Raw genomic sequence first — 17,948 nt, forward strand, 5'->3', positions numbered from 1 at the left:
TAAATAAAAAATACATTTGCTTAGTTAGTGTAAATGAAAAGTGATTGTGTTTGGGATGTGGTCATCGGACAATGCAATGATAAATGTCCATTCGCGTAATGCGGGATAGATAATGAAACTTAATTATTACAACTAATTATTTAGTTGCTTTACCATTTGGAAGACTTATCCCCACTGACTGAATATCTTAACTATATTTAAATTTTGTGATTTTAAGCGTTTATTGCCTTTAGTTTTATTTTAATATATCATCTTTGTTAATTTCTACATAGGTTGTTATTGTAGCAACTGAAAAATAAATGGTTTTAGATAAAAGACAAGCCCACGCCGATTACATGGGTCCGGCTAATGTGGGAACGGCTATATGTTATAGTTACATGGTACATGGTACTTTGATAGTTCATGGCCAGTTGTCCAACTTTGGGAAGTCGTAATATGTTTTGAATGAAAAAATATATATTACTTTATATTATATATTATTCGTGAGCAAAAAAGGGAGGAATTTCATTCATGTCAATACTAAATTCACATTGAAGCTTCATCTCTTAAATGTTAATTTATGTGGATGAAATGAGATCATGAGTATTAATGGATAATAGTCGACAAAATACGCAACAATCACAAAATGTATTAGGCCAGTGTTAATGGAACTATGAATGCCGAAAGGTTAATAGAGTTTGATCGAATTTTTAAGAAAGATAACTTCGTAATAAACGGAACTACAAAGAGCAAACCATTTAAATTTATTCTATTTTTGCGTCTTCTAACATTTGTGTGGGAAAAATAAGATACTTAATTTGTAACGGCAGACAACATTCCGTCAATAATTTTTTGGAATGCTGGCGAGTTGACAGTCTTTGCCGGATGTTTATTCAAGACCGTTCCGGATACGTGTATAATTGTCATGGGAACGGAATGGAACAAACTCACATCTCTGTACAGTGACTGCTGCTCACATATTTGCACAAAATTGTGAATTTTGACAAATTTTTGAAGTGTTTGAAAAGCCTTTCTACTGTAACTCCAACAATAGCTCCATCAGCATTTCGTTGCATATGATTCGTTTTTTTATTCATTCTTTTATTTTTAACCCCTCAATTTTTTACCAGTATCTTCACTGGGTTAATAAAATAAACATTATATTTTAAAGAACGTAATGGAAATAATGAATATTACTAATACTCATAATTTTTTTATTTGAAGTAGTACGACTGTAATAATGCGATAATTATCGATTGCTTATTACAGCTGTACTCGTATATCGGTTATTGTTGTTATTTTATGTCGACCTGAATTAAGTAAATTTTTAGACACATTTCTTGTTATATATACATACATATATATGTACCACACGTTTTGTATAATTTAGTTAAATATTTTGGTTTATTTCATACATTATTGTGCATATTAGCATTGATTTCTCATATGTGCCAAATTGAGTTAATGGTCAATGCTGTCAACAATTTCCAACTTGAGAATCGGTTTGATTTATCCCATAACTGGGTTAAGAAAAATTGTCACCCGCTTATTACATCTGAACATAAACCGTAGTTGGAATTTAATTTGGTATTCAACTTACCGCACTGCATATTCTCATCGAATTAAATACGAAATGGATAAGGTATATTTGCGTCATGATGGGTCCAATCAAGATCTTCATATCAACTTTAGGTTTACCAATGAGGACATACGAGTGAATAGAGAGTTTAACTTTTGTCGGAAAATGACTGAAAATATTGAAGATGCTCTTGTACGTATACGGAATAATATAGAAAAGGAATTGAGTAAAAAGTCGAAAAAGGACAAAAAGAAAAGCTTGTCCCAAACGCAAGAACCAATACCAAACACTTACGATAAGGTATATTATTATACATAATTGTTACTAATATAATTTAATATGAATTTCATTCAGGTTCTTGTGGAAATTGTTCGTTCTGAATTATGTGAAAAGGTTGAAAATATGACTTTTGAGAAACTATTGGAAACCAAAAGTACTGACTTAAAATTACTTGTGATGGATAAAAGTTATGAAATAGTATATAACTTGCCTTGGGTTTTAAATTTAACTTTACCGACAAATATACTAGCAGGCTTTACAGTATACCCGAGCAAAGTAGAATTACAGTTTGCGGATCGTAAGTACAGTATTGGGAAATGGTATAAAGCAATAAAGGTAATTTGTATGTCTTAAATCTGTAAGCATGTGCATATCCAAATTTTAGCAATTAAATTTAACTAATTTTTTAATTGAAATAGCCATCTAGCGGTGATTTACTTCGGGGAGCTGAATGGGTAGAGTGCGGTAATGGTTTCCACTACGATACGAGTATTCAGGATATAGGATACTTTCTAAAGTTCCAGTTAACACCCAGCAACGAAGCCGGTCAATATGGCCCACAAGTTGAGCAAATAACTAAAAATGAAGTACAGGCAGGGCCTGGATTTTGCCCATTTCAGACAAGGCACTTGTGTACCAAAAATAGATTGAGAGGTGATTATATTCGAGTGGTTTCGTATAATATTTTAGCTGATCTATATGCCGACAGTGATTATACGCGAACACATCTTTTTCCTTACTGCCCACCATATGCGTTAAAAATCGACTATCGCAAGCAATTGTACTTGAAGGAAATAATTGGTTACAATGCTGATATCATTTGTTTGCAAGAAGTAGATTTAAAAATATTTGATTTAGAGCTGAAAAATATCTTTGAGTCTGAAGAATTGGGTTACCATGGTGTTATTGCTCAGAAAGGGACGTGTGGAGAGGGTGTAGCTTTATTTTACATGACATCTCGATTTAATTTAGTTTATAAATATGAACTAAATATTGGGGAAAATATTCGCACTTTCCCGCCGTTTGCGGAATTATGGAACCAAATAAAAAATAACAAGAAGCTCGTGGAGCGAATTTGTGATAGATCTACAACACTTCAGGTATATATGTATATCTGTAATTAAATATTTTATTAAATAATGTTTGCTTATAGGTATTGGTGCTAAAGTGTAAGGAAAGCGGACGTTATTTGTTAGTTGCGAATACACACCTCTATTTCCATCCCGATGCGGATCATATAAGACTATTACAAATGGGTTTTGCAATGTTGTACATCGAACACATATATAAAGACACTATAACTAAACTAAATTTGTCTGATCGGCGAGAGTTGTCATTACTATTCTGTGGTGATTTCAACAGCATTCCGGAATGTGGTATTTATAAATTAATGGTAGAAGGAAATGTGGGGAAAGAATGCATTGATTGGATAAGCAGTAAGAATATTCACTTATAAGCATAAAAATGTTGACAGTAATGCCCGATTCCGTTTGATTTCAGATACCGAAGAGGCAGTACAAAATGTATCCCTTTCTCAACCTTTTCAAATAAAATCTGCTTGTGGTACACCTCCTTACACGAACTTTACGCATACATTTGCTGCGTGCTTGGATTATATATTTTATCAAAGCGATTGCCTAGATATTCATCAGGTATTATAGTTTTCCTTTGATAATTCCCAAATTAAAAATATTATTTGAGTTACAGGTGGTACCGCTACCTTCGGAAGAAGAACTGAAAAGTCATACAGCTATACCATCTGTAGTTTTCCCCTCCGACCATGTGGCTTTAGTTGCAGATCTGAAGTTTAAATCTATGTAAACAATTCTAATTTTTAGCTTTTAATCATGAAAGTGAATAAAATTTTATTTTCCCTCTAAGTTTTTGAAATTGAAGAAGTCCTGTTATGCTAATTAGATAGCATCAGTTAATTTAACAAAATATATACTATAATATATAGAGACAGGTTTGTTAACCCAATAATGTAAATATTCTTAAGTTGAAACTCGGTTTTATTTTTGATATCACACACAAGATTAATTAATATAGTATATATTACATAGAATTGTACTCATACCACTGTATACATCTTGTGATTTTTCTTAAATATTAAGGTCTAGAATGAATATGTTTCACAGACCTACTTTCTGTACCACATTTGTAATGTTTTCATTCGTTTTACTTTTTTCTGTAACTGAAGAACGCCGTACATAAGTGCCTCAGCAGTAGGTGGACATCCCGGAACATAAATATCTACTGGTATAATACGGTCGCAACCTCGCACAACTGAATACGAATAATGATAATATCCACCACCGTTGGCGCAACTACCCATTGAAATAACCCAACGAGGTTCAGGCATTTGATCATAAACTTTACGAAGAGCAGGTGCCATTTTGTTTGTAAGGGTCCCTGCAACAATTATTACGTCTGCCTGGCGCGGAGAAGCACGGAATACAACACCATACCGATCCATGTCATAACGAGGAGCTGCAATATGCATCATTTCCACAGCACAACAAGCCAATCCGAATGTCAGTGGCCATATGGAACCTTTGCGGCCCCAATTTAAAAGATCGTCCAAACGAGCAATCGACCATTCCACCATATTAGGCTGATTTCTACCAAATGGTGACGCACTTTTTTTCGGAAGTGGGTTGTTTGAATCTACCACTGGCATTGTTTGCTGTTGCCGCAGTGCAATCGTGTTAATTGCAGGTCCGAAAGCTCCATTAACAAATAAAGTACTGGAGTATCCAGAGTTGCATACCAGCACTTTGGATGTTTTGTTTACCAGCGCAGCAACAGAGCGAAGCATTTTTAATTCTTACGAGTTCTGCAAGAGATATGAAAAATGTGACTGAATCCATTTCCCCGATAAATTATGTAAAATATTTAAACAACTAAAAAGTTCAAAAGTTTAATAAATATTGCTTAATTAAATAAAAATTGCAAAAACCTTTTTTATATAACTCGATTCTTTCACCTTAGGTTGACAGCGAACATACGGTTGACAAATGTCAAAAGTGACATGAATATTTTATCGATTTTTTTCACAATTGTTCCCTGTCGACTATTTTGACAGGAAATTGCAGAGCGAGATACGTTTAAAATTATGGAATTTGTTCAGATAACAAAAAAAAGCACTTTTGAAATTAGTAATCAAAAACGATTAAACTTCGTAGTAATAAAATTTCATCAATAATCAATAATTTTTTTATTATTTTTGTTAATTAATTTTTAAACATAATATAAATACATTTTCTGTCCCTACATTGTTATTAGATTTTCTTAATTTTAGAATTGCCCTTTGCAATGATATGTTTCGTATTTAAACACGATACATATTTTATCGGAATTCTAGTAATGTATAAATATGTATCATATATCCTCTTCCGTTGGCTTGTCCCAATAAAGTACGGTTAGGTTATTTAAAAAAAAAAACTAAAGAAAAACAAAAAGTTGCTTTGCTTGCTTCTCATTTTTGACTAAAATGCAAAATAACGTTGAATTCCTTTCGTCAGACATGGAATGTACACAGGAATTGTCATCTTTCGTCACAAGACAAGATATATTAAATTTTCCTTTTCCATACAAATTGTGGTTAATTGTTCATTTAGATTATTGTGACTTTTTACGTTGGAATCGAGACGGAACCGTGATATTGCTTGATTTAATAGCCCTAGAAGATTATTTAAATTCTACTCAGTCTATTTTTAAAATTAAAAATCGTTCTGTCTTTTTGGAACACCTCGAGCAGTTTAAATTCGACAGACTTAATGCCATGCCGGAAGCGGATGAAGATTTACTCCTTCAGTACAGGAACGAAAACTTCCAACGTCATCGCCTAGACCTTCTAGCAAAAATACGACGACATACTTATCAATTATTGGGAGAAATGGATCAAAAGAATAAAACCGATGTGGAGACCACTAACCAATTGCAGCGTATGGCTGAAGAAAATAAATACCGCCAGGTTGCCGATCGTATGTTGGGCGACTTGTGTTTTATGTCACATGGAGGTTTATCAAATATTCAAAAGAGTAGATTACGCTTTCAAACAGTTTTGAGTTTTCAAAATGAAACACGTATTTTGGAAGACAAATTGCGCGCGTCTGATGAATGTGCAGCTATTCAAGCTCAACAACGACGCATAAAATCTGATGTGACTAGTCGTTCGGGTAACGGGCTTGTAGAGGAAGAACAAGTTATAGAGCTACCCGTTGATTTATTTGAGAATCCGCACGATTCGGTGTTACATTTAGGCGAAGACTTTCGCCCAGAATATGCAGGCTATTACGGCAATTGCAGTAAAGAACAAGTCCTTCATTTTTTTGGAGATTATTTGCCAATGTATGAAGATGGTTCAATGGAAATTAAAAAAATTGTAGCTGAAATATGGTTTGGTTATGTAAATATTATTCTTGTTCATTTAATGAATATATATGTATATTTCAGCACCGCCAATCAACAAGCTATTTTATCCACTGAAGAATCATTTGGCGACCAGATCCATGTTGGTGACCAAGATGGTACTTTAACGTCGTCTACAACCCCCTCATGTATTGGGCATCAAATTTTACCCACGTTAAATTTATCTTCAACTTTAGAACCAATTTTTAAGAACGACGAAGATGACGATGTAAATCATAGTTTATCTAAATCGGAAGATAATTTGAACATTTGTGCTATGGGAGATTCCGAAGCAGAAATTTCCATGGATGAGTTTATTAAATTCAAGGAGAATATCAAAGAAGATATGAAAGTTAGTTACGGGGAAAACCTAAAGGATTTCCCACAAATGCCTACAGCTATAAAAATGGAAATTACAGATGAATCTGATTCTGAAAATGAAGCAAATTTTAGAAATTTTTTCAGTCAGTACCGTGCATCTCTAAATTTACTTTATGAACGTCATTAATGATCTGGATTATTAGGTGTACTATTAAAACTTGTCAATTCAATAATATATATCTTCTCAGTTTTTCACCTAGTTATAATTTTAATTAAACGTTAACAACCTTATAATGTTTATTCTCACTTTGTTGGTATTTAGATTTTTAGTTTATATGCGTCTTACTAAATAATACAGCTTGAAGATATTCAACAATACATATTAGTTTTTGGTCTAAGGTGTATCGATTAGAAAGTTGCATATTTTCGTATATATTTAACAAGCGGCTTGTCTTTGAGACTCTTCCTTCGCTTCTTCTCCAGATACTTCTCGAACGCATCTAGCCATTGTTGGTGACGCTCGGGAAATCGGGTCCGTCATAAAGTATTCGCGCAATTTCTTTTGTTTCACATCTATTTTTGTATTTTCAATTGACTTGGACTAGAAAAGAAAGTTGTTTTCTTCAGAAAATCAAAAAGCTGTAATAAAAACTTACTGTGGCCAATTGCTCAGTTAAATTGCCGAATGTAGAAGACTCCAACTTTCCAAAACGTACCAAGTGCGGAGCTATATCTTCAATGCGATTTCTCAAATCATCCAAATTATCATATGGTAAAGGTGTGCCTGGAACATTCAAAATCAAATAATTTCACATTTTTAATACATAATAAACATAAAGTTTACCTAAAATTTCAGACAGAGCACGTAGGATCTTCCAGTCCTCACGAGCCATTCCTGGGGGTGATACAGCGGCTAATGTTTGTTGAGCACGACCTTCTGTATTTACATATATTGCCTGCTTTTCTGTATACGCAGCTCCAGGAAGAACTGCATCTGCAATCGAAGCACCATTATCACCATGGTGCCCTATATAAATAACATAACAATCTTTCGGCAACTTTTCACGGTCAACTTTTCCACCATCAGCTCCAAGAAGTATTAGTACTTTTGGCTGAGCTTTAAGTGCAGCCTGTGTTCCCGGCTGATATCCAACATCCAGAGCACCGGTTTGCCCTGCATTATTTTGCAGTACATTAAATGCATTCCAGCCCTGGAATAAAAAGCAACAAACACACAAAAGAACGTAAACAATATTTTATAATAAATTGAATTTTGCTTAAAGTAAGATATGTCGAATATGATGCGGAGGTATGGACACCATCTGATGAGTCGGCCCTAGGAGTGTTCGAGGAAAAGATTTTGCGGAAGATTTATGCGCAATGGCAACGGCGAATACCACAGTAGATGGAACAAAGAGCTGTACGAGATATACGGCGACAAGGGACAGCGGCTGCGTTGGCCAGGTCATGTTATCCCAATGGCCCAGCACTTTTTAACAATATTTGGTGAGAATGTTACTGTTGTTGTAAAATTAATCCAAACCCTGTTTTGGTGGTAAGACTATAGTTAATTGCCATCAAATTCATTTAACTGGAGCTTCAGAAAACGTGTAGTTTAGATGGAATTGGACCATAGGGTTAAAGGGTGTTAGATGAGTTGGTTTCATAACCCATGCAAAAGAGCGGAGATTCATTGTGGAGTCAATTTGGAGAGGAATTCGTTATGTTCCTTAACCGAAAGCATATGGATCTACACAGTGAGGTCCGAAGGCAGACCTCAATGGCATCTTGTTTTCAAACGAAGTGTACTGCCTAGTCTGAAGCTATATCTAGGCGACAAAACCAATCTGTGTAATTTATGACCAACCGGCCTATTGCCTTATAAATTGCCAACAACGTTTCTTTGTCTTTTCCCCAGGTCCTGTTCGCTAGTGACTTGAGATTTTGTTGCGACTTATAATGCCGTAAGTTTAACAAAACGAGCATTGATTGCTAATGTTATTCAATGTACCCACCTGTTTGTTAAGTTTCTTACAATACGAAGCTACTGTTGTATGTATTCCAGCTGCATCAGGTCTTTCCAATACATTTGCTCCCAACACAATTGCGGGTTTCTTAGCATTTTCAAGTACTTTTGAAAATGGATGTCCACCATTACAAACTTGACTAATTAAACCAGCATCTTCTCCCAAATTTTGGTGATTGTATGAGAGATCTATTTTGGGTCCAATGGAAGCAATATCCATTTCATTATTGATATATGATTTACGTAAACGAGTGTTGATTAAGGGAGCTTCATAACGTGGATTGGTACCGATAAGTAAAACAGCATCTGCTTGCTCCAGATCTATAAGGAATATCAATCGATTTTTGAATTAATTATATTTATAGAAATAAAAAAAATGCCTCACCTGCTATAGTGGTATTGCAAACATAGTTAGATCGTAAATCAGATCCAGAACCCTTAACATTAAAGTTTTGCTCGGTACAAAGAGTTTCTCCTCCATTACGATTTAGTAAATCTTTAAGAGCCACAAGCGATTCTACATCTACCAGTTGGCCAGCTATAGCAGCAACGGCACCTTTTGCGTCTTTTATAGCTTTAGCAACCGATATTAATGCTCCTTCCCATTCTACTGCTTGTAATTCACCATTCGGCATGCGAACCATGGGTGCAACCAAACGTTGACGTTTTAAACCATCGCACGCGAAACGGGATTTGTCAGCAAGCCATTCTTCATTAATATCCTCATTTTCTCGAGGTACAATTCGTAGAACTTCGTTTGTTCGAGTGCTTACAACAATGTTGCTACCAACGGCGTCCAAAACATCAATACTACTAACTTTCCGAATTTCCCATGGTCGTGCTACAAAACTATTAGATCATTTTGTTCTATTTATTTGAACAATATGAAAAATTGAAAACTAAAGAATTTACCTGTAAGGTTTGCTAGTCAATGCACCAACGGGACACAAATCTATAACATTTCCGGAAAGTTCAGACAGGAACAGTTTTTCAACGTAAGTACCGATTTGCATGTCGTTACCACGTCCCGTGGTGCCAAGATCTTCCACACCGGCCACTTCACAGGCAAATCGAACACAACGAGTACAGTGAATGCAACGAGTCATTATTCCTTTGACTAATGGTCCAAAATTTTTGTCCTCAACGGCTCTAAAAAAATGATAATTGAATTAATTTATAACTAAAAGCATAAAAAATAAAACGTACCTCTTTCCAGTATGATTTATATCAGTAAATCTGGATCGATCTGAACCAAACGCCATAGCCTGATCTTGAAGATCACATTCACCGCCCTGATCACAAATAGGACAATCCAATGGATGATTCATCAACAAGAACTCCATTACGCCTTCACGTGCTTTTCTGGTCATCTCGGAGTTAGTTTTTATACGCCACCCTTTCATTACAGGCATTGCACATGCTGCTACCGGTTTTGGACTTTTTTCTACTTCTACAAGGCACATACGACAATTGCCTGCAACTGACAAACGTTCGTGATAACAAAATCGGGGTATTTCTACCCCAGCCACAGCGCATGCCTGTCAAAACCAAAATATTATTATATTATATAGCAATATTTTCAAAAATTCGGATTTTATTATATTACCTGTAAAACAGTAGTTCCAGGCAAAACTTTAACGGAGACATCGTCAACAAAAACCTCTATTTTTTCTGGTGCCTTAGCTGGTGTCTGCGATAACGCAGCGCTAGAACGAATGGCTTTGCTGGTAATCCCATGTGTTGGTGAACCGAATCTTCCTTGTATAACCTTTGTAAGCGGTGCACGAAACATTTTCTTTCTAAAAATCAATACAATCAATTTTTAGAAATATTTTATAAGAAAATTAAGCTCAAAACGTATAGTATCTCCTAATTACATAAGTCAATGCCTGTATAAAGAACTAATTGGAAAAGACATAATAATAATTTTAAATACTATTAAAATGGGTTTATTATTTAGGTATTAATGTAATGTTAACGGAAATATATTTGATACTTACTTTAAAATATTAAAATGTTTTCAGCGACAGCAAAATATCGTGCACTGCAAATGTATTTTTTTTTATGTGCAGAGAGTATCCAATATGACAGTTGACAATTGATCAATGACATTTGGTATGTATGTATGTATATATACATATGTATATCAAAACATCAAGTTTGCATTCAATGGAAACTATAGAATAAACACTATTTTTCACATTGAATTTGTAAATTGTATCGCAAGTAAATTTGTAATTCACATACTTCTAAAAGAATTATAGGCTGGGATTTAGAATAGCATCCCCGGATTTCGGGGTTAAAATGAGTATGTATGGATAGAGGAGATACTCGAGATTAAGAATATGTATACATATAGTTACCGCTGACATATGGTTTTTGAGATACTTTCATTTAAAGTTCAAAAAATCACCTTTTTTCGAGCGCAATAACAACGAATTATAAATTCTTCTATTATGTATTTCTCATTTTTATCAATTCTCGTTCAGTCTCGAATATCGAGAGTATCGATATTTCGAAACCGATTGCCCAATTGAATTTCGAACAATGGGGCCATCTTAAAATAAAATAAAATCATATTTTTTATTGTTTTTATTACAAAAAAACGTAAAAATAGGTAATGCGCCATATATATTCGTAAAGTAGATTTAAAAATAAAAACTTTAAGACATTTCCCGTGAAAATTGGTGCATATTTTCAGAAAAGCCGCTCTCCTGAACATTTAACGGAAGTTCGAATGCATTTGAGTGATCACGAAGGCTTTTTCGTTACACAACACATCAGTTTTGGTCCCAACATTTGCATTGTAATAGAAATAAATACTAATTTTTATTTTAATAATTACATATTCAGCTTCTTGTGAGTAATAACTTTTAAAACAATGAAATTGTTGTGATTTTTCGTGTAAAGCTTTGAGCTGTTTAATTATCTGTCGCATCTTTATTTTTAAGTTGGCAACACCAATCGATTCAACTTCAATTCAACCGAGTAGAGATGTAAACCGTAAATCTCCGACAGATTTCTATATTATGGTAATCAAAGTATAATTTAACCGATAATTTACTTGTTGGGGGGTCTTATCGGGAAAAGAAAATTGCTTAAACTTGGTCATCAATTCGAATGTTACAATGTCTAAAATAAGGATTAAAACTTTGTTTTTCTCTAAATTAAAAATTTACGTTCTCTATATAACTTCGACTAGTTGCTTTAACTATATCGTCCTTGTGTGCCCGAATTATATAAACTTTTCGATCCAGATGATAAGAAAGGTCATTTGTTCGTTCCCGTAACAAGAACAATATTATAGGGACGGATATAGACCTGACTGCCTTGACAACAGATAATAATCTAGAAGCTAGTACAATAATAAGTAAAATCATGTCAAAACAAGACGAAAATAAAAATTTTATTAATTTTTTTAATAAATATATGTATTTACTTGAACAATACACATAACATATATGTATATAGTTCGTCGGAATAAAAGTTTACATCTAAAGACGCATATATTGTGTTATATGTAAAATTAAGTAAATGACATATTTCGGGCTGTATTTCTTCATTTTTGCCAATACCTTCCCTAAACATCTTAATTTTTAGATTTTTTCATTTTAAAGATAGTTAATTTAGCCAAGTAATTTATCTGATTTCTGAGCTAAAGACTATATCAACCACAATCCTGCATATGCTTTGTGTATATGTATGTATATGAACATTGATAAAAGAAATAAGACACAATTTGCGTAATTTCATCTAGGCTGTGCATAAAATCAAATGAGAATTGCAATTGCTTAAATATTTGCGATTTTTTTATCTTTCATTGATCCACTGAAAAGCATCGTAAAAATGTTCAGCAGAGGGTTTTTAAAGTTTTAATTAAATATTTTTTAGTAAACTAAAATTTTTGTAAATCTATCAATTGTGATCCCAAAACAAATATTTGAAAGATAACTACTATTTATTTAACTTCCTCATCGGTTGAGTTAGCGACACGCTTACGAACACCGTCATCGTTGTTGCTTGCATTTGTGGTGGGAACAGAGGAAGTCGCGTTGACTTCTGTGACAACTTCATTGGAGTCTTCTTCCTCGTCGTCATAATTAGTAGGTTGCTCACCTTTACGTAGTAATTTGCCCACCAGATCGTATTTTTCTAAAAAATATATTTAAATGCGAACTCATTTGATTTACAAAACAAATTGATACCTTTGAATTGCATCTCCCATTCTCGCACAGAATCCATTTCCATAGCATTTAAGTCACTTAGATCATCATATTCTTCTTTATTATTTGGTTCGACGTTAAAGGTTGCCAAATTGCGTGATGCGTCCCTGCCAGCAAATGACGCATATGGCCCGCCTATAGATAATGATAAAAATAATGTTATTTAAATTAATTGCAAATATAACGTGTATAATTTGCTTTTTGAGTTCTATGCAAATCGATGCTAATTTCTTGATATTTAAGAATTCTGTTACCTTGAAAAAATAAATGTCATGTTCATATGTATGTACTCACGATGAGTTGTTATTTTAGGAGTGATTGGCAGATTTTAAGATAAGATAATTCTCGGCTATTTACACTCGCAGGAACACATACACAAGATTAGAGGTATGTCTTGATACAAAATCTTAATTTAATATGTTGTCATTTTCTATTCTTTTTTTTTGTTTTTTTTTTTTTTTTACTTGGAAGTTAAAATACAAAAATATGCGCATTATAAAATCTATTTGTAATAAAATATAGTTTTAACTAAAAAAGTATAGGTGATGTCTTTTATAAATTATAAAATCGTTCAACTAGTGCTTACACTTTGTGCGTTACAATATAAATTTTCATCATGGTATATCCATAAATATGTATATGTATATGTTTTAATATGAATACGTGCGTATGTATGTATATCACCTGATAACATTTACGCTACCGGCCAGTCGCTAGTTTTTTTATATTATTACAATTATATAAAAAGTACTTAAAGTTCTACCTATTCATATAAATTTGTACTGGATGTATAAATAAATAAAAATATACTATATATATACATATGTAATATCTTATTTACCTGGACCGTAAAAACGTTTTGCTTTTGTGGCGTCATAAACAGTTCCATTTACTGCTATAAGTATTCTACCATCCGGTCCATTTCCATCATATGCACGCAACTCTTGTATGGTGAAATCTCGTCGCAATTTAGGAAGCTCAGGTATTTGCGAAGCACCTTCACCGGATCTGTCCCTGGGTACTTCATAACGATCCTTTACAATTTTGTAAAAAAGAAATACTATGACTGCTACAAGTGCTAAATTTAAAGGGCTATAGATAATTTCTTCTACGATGCCCAACAAAATGGATGAGGATTCGTTGCCGGCTACATTGCTGTTCGAGTCAGCTGCCCCAGCGGATACTGTCATATTGTAAGAATTTATACGCGAGTTTTTACTTCTCACTACGCCTAATTCGAACTTTGATCTTGAGCCCTTGCACCGCTGAACCAATAGTTAGATGCACCTTATTTAACTGTTTGAAAAATACTTTTTGCTGTTTCACTTTCGGTGGATTTCGTAGTAAATCGTAAAAGTCGTGTGAAAAATTTGTTCAAAGGAAATGATAGAAATTTCAATGCACTCTCCCAAAAATAAAAATAATGCGCACTGCTGAAAAATTTATGTTGACGTTTAGAACTTACGACGGCCAATAAGTGAACTTCACATTAATACCGCTAGGTGACGCAACACATTTATATCCAGAGCTACCAAGTTTTAACAATAAATTATAATTATGTGCTGTATGGAAATAAATAAGTTCGAAGTTATTTTGAGTTGGGTGAAAAAAATGGTAGGGCTGATTCACATAGAACATTTGCTTCGCTTTGCTTTATATATCAAAATAAAGAAAACCTCAAATATATATACATATATTTGTGGATTTACACTTTCTCAAGCAACAATAGCAATTTTATTTACGAGTGGCACAAAAACCATCACTGGTATATTCTTCGCTTTGTTGTTGAAATACGAATTGTCAAGCAAAGCGAATAAAGTTGTATGAGATTCAGAGAATAGGTGTCGGTATACTTGCATTTATTTCTAATTTGTTTGGAAGCCGAGAATTATTACTGAAAATATAAATAGCATTATTTGCAGTTTCCAATCAAAATTCAATAGTATTATAGGATTCCGTTTAATACGTTTATAAAAACATTCAGGGCTACTTTCAAATATGTTTCTTCAAGTATTCCAAATTTCAAAATATTACCTAGACTTTGAACGGAGTGTGCTTTCGAACAAATTGGATATCACATATATGCATGTATGTATGTGTATGTGTATATGTCAAAAAGTGGTTAGTAGTTCTGGCCAAATTTCATATACATAACGGTATAACATAACATTATTCAAAACCCAATAAACTTTCTAAACAATGATTTTATTAAGGGGGTATTCTGGTCTAGGATTTTGAAAAAATCGATTTTTTGTGCATATTTTGAAAGTTTAGACTTTCAAAAATTGAACCTTGGAAGGGATTTTCAAAATTCGACTTATTTTCGGAGATACAGCCGATTTTGTGACGTGGCGTCCGTGTTCACTAGAATTGTCTCCTAAACTTTAAACGTGTTTTTCTCGAAACTACTTTTTTTGAACCGATTCCTTTGAAATTTGGTATATATGTTCTTTATACAATGCTCTATCGTGTCTGCCTTGGATTTCCAAAAATTTTGATTTTAAGTATTTTTAAAAAATTCGAAAACGTCGAAAAAATCGGGTCAAAACAAATTTTGTTTTCAAGTCGACGCCAGTTGGTTATTTTCTTTTTTTTTTGAAAATGACCCGTATCTCGACGAATTTTGGTTTTTTTCTTGCATTTTTTTTTAATGTCAATAAAAAACATATAAAAAATGGATGGTAAAAATGTTTTTAATTTTTTTTATCTTAGTTTAAAAAATGCCTAAAATTCATGCGCGTATTCCAGAATACCCCCTTAAATTATTATATATGTACATATATAATTATTAAATATAATATATGTATGTATATAGGAAACACACTGTTTGCTTCCTAAAAAATCTACTTCTAAACATCCGTGCAATAATATATATGCTAAGGAAAAACTTGTAGCTTAATTTTAAGAATCTAATATGAACATATTTAGAAACCTCCCAGTTTTACAGATAAAGATACTAGAGTGGACGAAATCATTATATTTATTATGTTGGAACTAGGAAGATGTAGACCTCACAGCTCTTGAGTATCCATTTATAAAATATAGTTTATATAACAATATATTCACGTTAAACCTAATCCCACTAAGAGCGATGTCTTCCGACAAAATAAACTCATTTATTTCTCCCTGTGCAGAATAATTTAAAATTACATAAGCATACATGAAGTATGTATGAATGTATATGTTTATCCATCACTAAATCAATGAAACCGATGATAAATACTTAGTTGAACGTAGGCGCACCGAGCAAGCAGGTGTTCGGAGAGTGAGTGAGCAAAATCCCGTATCTCCATACATACATACATAGATTTGAATACACAATTATGCGTTAGTATGCTCGATCAGGTATAACATAGACGTCATGTCCATGGATGGTTTGAGAGCGTATGCGTAATCGCATGTAAGAGTGTGAACCCGGTATGGAATGGAATGATTACACGTTGGTGGAGTAGAGGTGGTGATTTTGACATAAGTTGATTATTAATTTTGTCTACAGACCACATAATAGTCAGTACTTCAACGGTTGACGTACACTTGAGAAGAGTGCGCATGATGAGGTAGCGATCAGTATAAAAAAGTTTCATTGATTGGTTTTACGAGATTGGAAAAACTCAATTGAACTAGACTAGAAAAGTTGGAGAAGGAAACGAACAGGCGCATTCGACAGTATATAATAATTATTTGACAAACCGTTTTTTATCTATATGACGTCCAAGATCAGCTTATGCCGGACATGGAGGTTGGAAGAGGGATTGAACAGCTTGTATGTATTAATGTTTCCAATGAAGAGAGATTCTGTAACTGTCTCGAACTTTTTATAGAGATTTCAGAAATTGTATGGTTGAATATTTCGGAAACGTGAAAACCCCAAGTGGCTAGAAATGAATACCCCAAAGATTTGAAATTTACGAACCAAATTAACTCTGGGAACACTTCAAACTGTCGATTAAAAACTTAAATAAAGAGACCCAATAGATTCGGCGAACCCACAGGTACATACATATGTATTCTAAGAATTATGCATTTAAATATGTAACGCAATAAAATCTAGTTTGGTTTGACTTTTACCATATATCGTTATAGTGCTCAATGCGGAAATGTAAAATAGTGCATATATATATAAATACGTATGTACATGCATACATATGTAGGCTACATGTTGCAAATCAGCAGAAGTATCCGGACGTTGAAAATTTTAAATGGCTTCTTACGAGGAACTTCTGTTCGATTGGGTTGGATTATTCCGACAGACAGATTATGAACAATGGACACAAGCGGGTAAGTAATAACTGAAGCTTAAGCATTTTTAATTAAATAATATGTGCTCGCTAATTTCTTGATAGCGAATTGTTCTGTCCAGCAAAACTATAATATTTTAAAGAGACTCAGTCAATAAAACATTTTTTTTTTTAATATATAAGAAATTATGTAATCATTAGAACTGAATTGAGTAATAAAGTTTTGACCACAACTATTTGCACGAGCTCCATAGTTGTATGTAATCTATGTTCTAATTAGTTTTGTCTATAGGTTAGTAATTCAATGTTGGTATATTAGTCTGACACATCATCTTCTTAGAAAAATGGATTTTGTCTACTTGCTAGCTCAAATAAAAAGAGTCCCTTCATCAGAAAGATATATAAGAATAGCTACACAAGGAGAATAATTGTCTTTTATGAACTGTTAGTCTTTTTCTTACTGTGATCAATATGGCCTTTTCATGTATCGTGAATATGTCTCGATTATTTGGATTCTAGCCGCCACTAGGACAGATTTGTCGAGCAAGAAGGATAATACATTTAAAATTAACAATATAGAATGCAGAGATAATCGAAATTGAACCACAAACACAACATCTTTCTTCATATCGAAATTTATAGGCAGTAAAAGAAGACTTCTTCGATTTTTATTTAGTAATTGCTCTCCACTTCCTATACGTTGTGCGATCGGGAAAATTATAGCAATCTTCCGATTTCCATCACCGAATTTTTCGTTAGATTTTAAATTTATACATGTTATATTTCGAAGGTAAAAACATATACTTATATGCATATGAAACTGCTAATAGAGGATCGGATAAATAATAAGTATAAATACATACAAATGTACTAAACAATCGATAAGAGAA

The 17,948-nt window shown here is 33.3% G+C and overlaps 5 protein-coding genes across 7 annotated transcripts; 2 read left to right on the forward strand and 3 right to left on the reverse strand.

The window, feature by feature from the left end:
- The first annotated feature begins 1,227 nt into the window (after positions 1-1,227).
- Positions 1,228-3,717, forward strand: LOC105228230 (2',5'-phosphodiesterase 12). 2 transcript variants are annotated; one of them, XM_011207955.4, is made up of 7 exons: positions 1,482-1,621; positions 1,672-1,858; positions 1,913-2,173; positions 2,257-2,937; positions 2,991-3,273; positions 3,338-3,489; positions 3,545-3,717. In XM_011207955.4, exons 2-7 carry the CDS (start codon positions 1,724-1,726, stop codon positions 3,656-3,658), a joined length of 1,626 nt encoding a protein of 541 aa, XP_011206257.2. In that variant the 5' UTR covers positions 1,482-1,621; positions 1,672-1,723; the 3' UTR covers positions 3,659-3,717. The 2 variants fall into 2 exon arrangements, with proteins under 2 accessions (XP_011206256.2, XP_011206257.2); XM_011207954.4 differs by having other exon boundaries at positions 1,228-1,858.
- A 111-nt stretch (positions 3,718-3,828) lies between these two features.
- Positions 3,829-4,948, reverse strand: LOC105228231 (NADH-quinone oxidoreductase subunit B 2). Of its 2 annotated transcripts, none has more exons than XM_011207956.4 (2): positions 4,797-4,948; positions 3,829-4,673 (listed from the first exon to the last, which is right to left on the reverse strand). In XM_011207956.4, exon 2 carries the CDS (start codon positions 4,653-4,655, stop codon positions 3,978-3,980), a length of 678 nt encoding a protein of 225 aa, XP_011206258.1. In that variant the 5' UTR covers positions 4,656-4,673; positions 4,797-4,948; the 3' UTR covers positions 3,829-3,977. The 2 variants fall into 2 exon arrangements, with proteins under 2 accessions (XP_011206258.1, XP_011206259.1); XM_011207957.4 differs by having other exon boundaries at positions 4,824-4,925.
- A 229-nt stretch (positions 4,949-5,177) lies between these two features.
- LOC105228228 (hypothetical protein) lies at positions 5,178-6,758 on the forward strand. Its single transcript, XM_011207952.4, has 2 exons — positions 5,178-6,238; positions 6,296-6,758. The coding sequence occupies exons 1-2, from the start codon at positions 5,331-5,333 to the stop codon at positions 6,756-6,758; spliced, it is 1,371 nt and encodes a 456-aa protein (XP_011206254.2). The 5' UTR covers positions 5,178-5,330.
- A 54-nt stretch (positions 6,759-6,812) lies between these two features.
- Positions 6,813-11,035, reverse strand: LOC105228229 (NADH-ubiquinone oxidoreductase 75 kDa subunit, mitochondrial). Its single transcript, XM_029551114.2, has 9 exons — positions 10,598-11,035; positions 10,204-10,396; positions 9,804-10,135; positions 9,510-9,746; positions 8,983-9,446; positions 8,587-8,918; positions 7,416-7,782; positions 7,228-7,355; positions 6,813-7,172 (listed from the first exon to the last, which is right to left on the reverse strand). Exons 2-9 carry the CDS (start codon positions 10,387-10,389, stop codon positions 7,008-7,010), a joined length of 2,211 nt encoding a protein of 736 aa, XP_029406974.1. The 5' UTR covers positions 10,390-10,396; positions 10,598-11,035; the 3' UTR covers positions 6,813-7,007.
- A 943-nt stretch (positions 11,036-11,978) lies between these two features.
- LOC105228227 (membrane-associated progesterone receptor component 1) lies at positions 11,979-14,304 on the reverse strand. The gene is made up of 3 exons (XM_011207951.4): positions 13,662-14,304; positions 12,803-12,955; positions 11,979-12,749 (listed from the first exon to the last, which is right to left on the reverse strand). Exons 1-3 carry the CDS (start codon positions 14,008-14,010, stop codon positions 12,556-12,558), a joined length of 696 nt encoding a protein of 231 aa, XP_011206253.2. The 5' UTR covers positions 14,011-14,304; the 3' UTR covers positions 11,979-12,555.
- Between the last annotated feature and the right edge of the window lie 3,644 nt (positions 14,305-17,948).

Source organism: Bactrocera dorsalis, unplaced genomic scaffold (assembly GCF_023373825.1).
Source record: "Bactrocera dorsalis isolate Fly_Bdor unplaced genomic scaffold, ASM2337382v1 BdCtg007, whole genome shotgun sequence".
NCBI classification, from domain to species: Eukaryota; Metazoa; Arthropoda; class Insecta; order Diptera; family Tephritidae; genus Bactrocera; species Bactrocera dorsalis.

Coding starts and splice junctions, on each gene's coding strand:
- LOC105228229 (XM_029551114.2), bottom strand. CDS start 10,389: ATGTTTCGTGCACCGCTTACAAAGGTTATACAAGGAAGATTCGGTTCA. Junction 8,919..8,982: donor TTGCAATACCACTATAGCAG/GTGAGGCATTTT, acceptor TATTCCTTATAG/ATCTGGAGCAAGCAGATGCT. Junction 7,173..7,227: donor TAACTGAGCAATTGGCCACA/GTAAGTTTTTAT, acceptor TTTCTTTTCTAG/TCCAAGTCAATTGAAAATAC.
- LOC105228230 (XM_011207954.4), top strand. CDS start 1,451: ATGCTGTCAACAATTTCCAACTTGAGAATCGGTTTGATTTATCCCATA. Junction 2,174..2,256: donor AATGGTATAAAGCAATAAAG/GTAATTTGTATG, acceptor TAATTGAAATAG/CCATCTAGCGGTGATTTACT. Junction 2,938..2,990: donor ATAGATCTACAACACTTCAG/GTATATATGTAT, acceptor GTTTGCTTATAG/GTATTGGTGCTAAAGTGTAA.
- LOC105228228 (XM_011207952.4), top strand. CDS start 5,331: ATGCAAAATAACGTTGAATTCCTTTCGTCAGACATGGAATGTACACAG. Junction 6,239..6,295: donor AAAATTGTAGCTGAAATATG/GTTTGGTTATGT, acceptor TGTATATTTCAG/CACCGCCAATCAACAAGCTA.
- LOC105228231 (XM_011207956.4), bottom strand. CDS start 4,655: ATGCTTCGCTCTGTTGCTGCGCTGGTAAACAAAACATCCAAAGTGCTG.
- LOC105228227 (XM_011207951.4), bottom strand. CDS start 14,010: ATGACAGTATCCGCTGGGGCAGCTGACTCGAACAGCAATGTAGCCGGC. Junction 12,956..13,661: donor AAAACGTTTTTACGGTCCAG/GTAAATAAGATA, acceptor CATTATCTATAG/GCGGGCCATATGCGTCATTT. Junction 12,750..12,802: donor ATGGGAGATGCAATTCAAAG/GTATCAATTTGT, acceptor TATATTTTTTAG/AAAAATACGATCTGGTGGGC.